The sequence below is a fragment of the Notothenia coriiceps genome, unplaced genomic scaffold (assembly GCF_000735185.1).
Source record: "Notothenia coriiceps isolate Sejong01 unplaced genomic scaffold, NC01 NC01_scaffold00001118, whole genome shotgun sequence".
Lineage (NCBI taxonomy): Eukaryota > Metazoa > Chordata > Actinopteri > Perciformes > Nototheniidae > Notothenia > Notothenia coriiceps.
Genome location: NW_011333819.1, coordinates 1 through 5467, shown reverse-complemented (window position 1 = coordinate 5467; position 5467 = coordinate 1). Strand labels below are relative to the sequence as shown.

The 5467-nt window shown below is 44.2% G+C and overlaps 1 protein-coding gene across 1 annotated transcript; it reads left to right on the top strand.

Annotated features, from left to right (window-relative positions):
* The first annotated feature begins 190 nt into the window (after window positions 1-190).
* On the top strand, window positions 191-4523 carry LOC104959272 (dolichyl-diphosphooligosaccharide--protein glycosyltransferase subunit STT3B-like). The gene is made up of 4 exons (XM_010787141.1): window positions 191-524; window positions 1819-1918; window positions 2634-2732; window positions 4333-4523. Exons 1-4 carry the CDS (start codon window positions 522-524, stop codon window positions 4506-4508), a joined length of 378 nt encoding a protein of 125 aa, XP_010785443.1. The 5' UTR covers window positions 191-521; the 3' UTR covers window positions 4509-4523.
* The last annotated feature ends 944 nt before the right edge of the window (window positions 4524-5467 follow it).

The window sequence follows — 5467 nt, the reverse complement described above, 5'->3', positions numbered from 1 at the left end:
TAACCCACAGATCCTCAACTCCGGTGTGTTTCACTCATTAACAACGCAACACAGAGCAACAAGAACGTTGGGGGGGGGGTGCGGTGCGGTGCCCCCACAAATAGAATCAAATTCTGTGGGAAACACTGGCCCATACATACTTTATTAGTGTTTAGACCTGACTCTCCTGAATGCAGCTATTTATAACAGTTGCCATTGCTGCTTGAGGTGGCTGCTCTTTGTTAATAGCTGGGTAATACACTTGAATAGTCAAGCTGCATGGGCTGCCCTGTAGCTCATCTGGTAAAACTTGCTGGGGAGCTGGGTTCCAATCCAGCCTGGGACCATTTGTTGCCTTTCATCCCTTCTGTCTCCCAATTTCAACACTGTCACTTCATCAGAGGCACTGGTGGCCTGATAACACATCTCTGAACTACAATGACTTAAAAACTTGTTGTGTGTTGGTTGCTGCTCATCAGGTGAAGTCGGTGAAGACGGGATCTGTTTTCTGGACTATTGGATGCTGCCTCTCCTATTTTTACATGGTGAGAACACATACCGGAACTCATTTATCATTACACTATAAGCTGTGACACCTTTTCTCTTGCAGCTGCTTATCCACCAAGAATTATGTTACGCTTATAGAGAACAAGCTAAAAGCACAAGCTTGAAAATATGTGCATGTCTGTTTTTCTGTGTGTTTGTGTGCCTTTGCAGGGTTTTTGAACCAGCAGCATAATCTGAGTAGCAGTGTTTCCGCCAGACCAGGGTGAGAGAGCGTCCACCCCGAGAGCGGGGGGGGGGGGGGGGTTTGAATTTTGACTTGAGCCGTCCCTTACAGATACTATCTTTTTACGTTAGTGAGTCGGATCATTTGGCTCGGCTCTCTTAAAGCGCCGGCTGTTTCGACTCCCAAACAGCTCTTCATGTTACCACAGTTTAACACGGAGCCTCAGTATCGCCGCTGCGAGGCTCCGGCGCTCGCAGCTCACGCGCGTGCTCCACTAAAATCCCCCGCTCATTGCGTCCAAATCGCGCACGTTCCGTGTTGTCCTGTAGCAGGCACCTTCGATGTCGGGGAAACGATCTTCAATACTCCGAAAGGAATCCCACCAGACTCTTTTGCCCCTCCAACAGAGGGATGTCCTTGTCCTGTTTCCTTTTCGTCATTTCAAGTGATAAAAACTCTCGAATTATTAATGTTTTTGGACGCCCTCGGCTCGCGTTCAGGGCATCCCGAGCTGAATAAGGCCATCAAATGACGGCAAGATGCCCCCCTGTCGGAAACGCTGCTGAGTAGTCTTAACGCTGTAGCAGAGGTGGCATTTGACTTTTTCGGACAGGATCGTAACATTTCCACCATAATCCATTATTACCCTGCGTGCTGTTCCGAGTTTCTTCTAATCTGTCAAAATGACAGACTGCTTTCAGATTTTTCCGTCATTGTTAAACAAAATCCGTCATAGACGGAAATATTTGGTTAACGTGACCTCTGCACTGTAGTCATAATATATTAGTCGTACATTTCGCAGCTCTCAGGTGGGCTGTGCAGCTTTGCCCCCTACCTCTTGGTTTTACATCTCCCATTATGAAAGCGAGTCATAGAATCACAGCCACCTTTCATTTGGCAGCCTACAGGGACTCGTGGGCTCGTCACACTGATTCTGATATTATGATTCTGCTGCAGAAGCATGGCACATATTTAGCAGAGATCTAGCTGGCAGCTGTGTATGTTCATTGTGTGCATACATAAACCAAATAGTTACACCTCTTATTTATATTTTGAGAACTGCTGCGAAAGCTCTAAATGAATGAGAAAATACTCTGCTTGTTTCACAGGTGTCTGCTTGGGGTGGATACGTGTTCATCATCAACTTGATTCCACTTCATGTATTTGTCCTGCTGCTCATGCAGCGCTACAGTAGGAGAGTCTACATAGGTGAGATACACACACACACACACACACACACACACACACACACACACACACAGGTTTCTTTTGACATTCAAAGTCATGAACGTACACACATTGATTTGGAGGTAACAGAGTAGCTGTTAATAATAATGAATAGCAGCTGATGCTGTGTTTATAATGAGACAGACATCAAGCTTACACAAGTCCCACAGAGGAGAAGAGACATGTGATGAAAGTACTTTAAGATATATAGAAAGTGGGAAAGAAAATCAAAGCCGTCTCACTTTCAAAGACTTTGCCTTTCTGATCTTGAATCGATTTCTGATCTAAGGCTCCAAGGTCCGTAATGATGCTGTAACACATTACCATTGTTTCACATCCAGATCAATAACCAACACATACTATACCAGATCATTATCCTGTGGTAATAATGACATATCAAGGTGCGGAAAGTACATAAACAGGCTAGGTTCTCTTTAGCTTTCGGATGAAGCACAAATACTGTACTGGAATATCTTTAAATGATCGTCTGAAAAGCTGAAGAGACTCATTTGTTGCTGTAACCTAGCAAGCAGGGATTGATCCAATCAAGCGCAGCACTAAAATGAAATAATTGAATATCATTCTGTTATTGTGGACACATTTTATGGGTATATAAATCCAATGAATGTGATCACTTGTCAGTAAGTAGATAGTAGCTTGTCTTATACTGTTCATAACCATTTGTTTCTCCCACCAGCTTACAGCACCTTCTACATCATCGGCCTGGTGTTGTCCATGCAGATCCCTTTTGTGGGCTTTCAGCCAATCAGGACCAGTGAACACATGGCCGCCGCAGGTCAGTAACCAGCAACCTGTGGTCCCATTCAAAAGTTCCAATCATTTGTATATTGCAGTGCAAAAACATGGGTTCTCATTTTTCAAGTCTCTTAATACGGTACTCGTATACCCATATATTCAGTCCTCAGAAAGTGTGACTGTTTGCTGTAATAAGTGATCGTCATTGTGTACACTGTTCATAGATGCAGGAGGGCTTTCCATACCATGAAGACTATATCCTCTTACCAGAGATGGAGTACGAGTGCCGATTTTCGGTACTCGACTCGGACTCGCGCACTGATTGACGCGACTCGGACTTGGACTCGTGAATTCTCGCGTACGCTGACTTGGACTCGGACTCGTGAATTTTCCCCCCCACGATGACTCGGACTCGACTTGTACATTGACACTCTGGCTTAGACTCGGACTCGTGAATTTTCCCCCCCACGATGACTCGGACTCGACTTGTACATTGGCGCTCCGACTTGGACTCGGACTCGAGCAAGTTTTCTCTGGAGTCTGATGTCCTCTATCCTGGCATACACCTGTGAGGCGAGTTCACGTACTGGGCCCCGCTATTCCAGTCTAGAGATGTCTAGAGACACACCCCGCATCGTGCTGTATGCTTTCACACATTTTGCTTCCACATTGGAAAAGAGCAGCGCAAAATGCTCATTATGTGGAAAACAATATTGAAGAGAAGGCTCCGTAACACATGACTCTAAGGATCGAGTTCAAAAAGTGCAAAACGAAAACTTTACCATAGGAAAAATATTTGCATATAAATATAATCACTTCTCTAAAAGGTAACTCATTTTAAATATAGTTAGACACATTAAAGGTCATTTACAATAATAATATTAATATTAGTAATAAGCTTTATATTTGTATAGCACCTATTACAAGAATTGTAGCCAAACTCTCTTCACAGCAGTTCGATTAGTATACCATGACAGGATAAAAGCAATGTAGAGGAGCAGCTACATTTCAACACATATATCCACAAAGGTTAATATATGAAGACTTGTGACTCGTACTTGACTTGGACTCTTCTTAGGTGACTCGGACTTGGACTCTGACTCGAACACAGGTAATGATGACTCAGACTTGACTTGGACTCTTCTTAGGTGACTCAGACTTGGACTCGGACTCGAACACAGGTAATGATGACTCGGACTCGACTTGGACGCTCCTTGGGTGACTCAGACTTGGACTCGGACTCGACTACGACTCTCCCTTGGTGACTCGGACTTGGACTCGAAGAGTGACTTGGACTCGTGAATTGGTGACTTGACTACAACACTGCCTCTTACCCACTTGACTAACTCAGACTGCCAAAGCCTTTAGCTGATTAGCATCAGCTGAACTTCAGAACTGATTGATGACACAGAACAAGGACAGTGGTTTATGCCTATCCATTTCATTACATCAAAACGGAATTAGGAAGGGGTCTCCTATCCATACTGCCCACAATTACATCAACCAACAACACTTTTGCTGTGTGCGTGTCATTATCGTTTTAAGATCAACTTGATTTTTTTTAAAGCGTCGGGGTACATATGTATTTTCCAATCTGGCTCATAAAGATATTTTCTACAAAACTAAGCGTTTCTCTGCAGGAGTGTTCGTGCTGCTGCAGATCTACGCCTTCCTGCAGTACCTGAAGGACAGACTCACCAAGCAGGAGTTCCAGACTATGTTCTTCCTGGGAGTCTCTCTGGCTGCTGGAGTGGTTTTTCTCTGCGTCATTTACCTGACATACACAGGTTGGTTCATATTGTCTTCTTCTGAGTAGCTCTTGCATACATTTTCTGCACAGGGAAAAAAACGTACCAAACCCATCTCCCTCCACACATGTATGTATCCATATACAATGGGGCAACAAAGTATTTAGTCAGCCACCAATTGTGCAAGTTCTCCCACTTAAAAAGATGAGAGGCCTGTAATTTTCATCCTAGGTACTCTTCAACTATGAGAGACAGAATGGGGGGAAAGAATCCAGGAAATCACATTGTAGGATTTTTAATGAATTAATTGGTTAATTCCTCGGTAAAATAAGTATTTGGTCACCTACAAACAAACAAGATTTCTGGCTCTCACAGACCTGTAACTTCTTTTTTAAGAGCCTCCTCTGTCCTCCACTTGTTAACTGTATTAATGGCACCTGTTTGAACTCGTTATCAGTATAAAAGACACCTGTCCACAACCTCAAACAGTCACACTCCAAACTCCACTATGGCCAAGACCAAAGAGCTGTCAAAGGACACCAGAAACAAAATTGTAGACCTGCACCAGGCTGGGAAGACTGAATCTGCAATAGGTAAGCAGCTTGGTGTGAAGAAATCAACTGTGGGAGCAATTATTAGAAAATGGAAGACATAGAAGACCACTGATAATCTCCCTCGATCTGGGGCTCCACGCAAGATCTCACCCTGTGGGGTCAAAATGATCACAAGAACGGTGAGCAAAAATCCCAGAACCACACGGGGGGACCTAGTCAATGACCTGCAGAGAGCTGGGACCAAAGTAACAAGGGCTACCATCAGTAACACACTACGCCGCCAGGGACTCAAATCCTGCAGTGCCAGACGTGTCCCCCTGCTTAAGCCAGTACATGTCCAGGCCCGTCTGAAGTTTGCTAGAGAGCATTTAGATGATCCAGAAGAGGATTGGGAGAATGTCATATGGTCAGATGAAACCAAATAGAACTTTTTGGTAAAAACTCAACTAGACGTGTTTGGAGGATAAAGAATG

What these genes read in the sequence shown, in the direction of transcription:
- LOC104959272 (XM_010787141.1), top strand. An exon ending in CAGTAGGAGAGTCTACATAG is followed by an intron (nt 1,919 to 2,633) that starts GTGAGATACACA and finishes TTCTCCCACCAG; the next exon opens with CTTACAGCACCTTCTACATC. An exon ending in TGAACACATGGCCGCCGCAG is followed by an intron (nt 2,733 to 4,332) that starts GTCAGTAACCAG and finishes GTTTCTCTGCAG; the next exon opens with GAGTGTTCGTGCTGCTGCAG.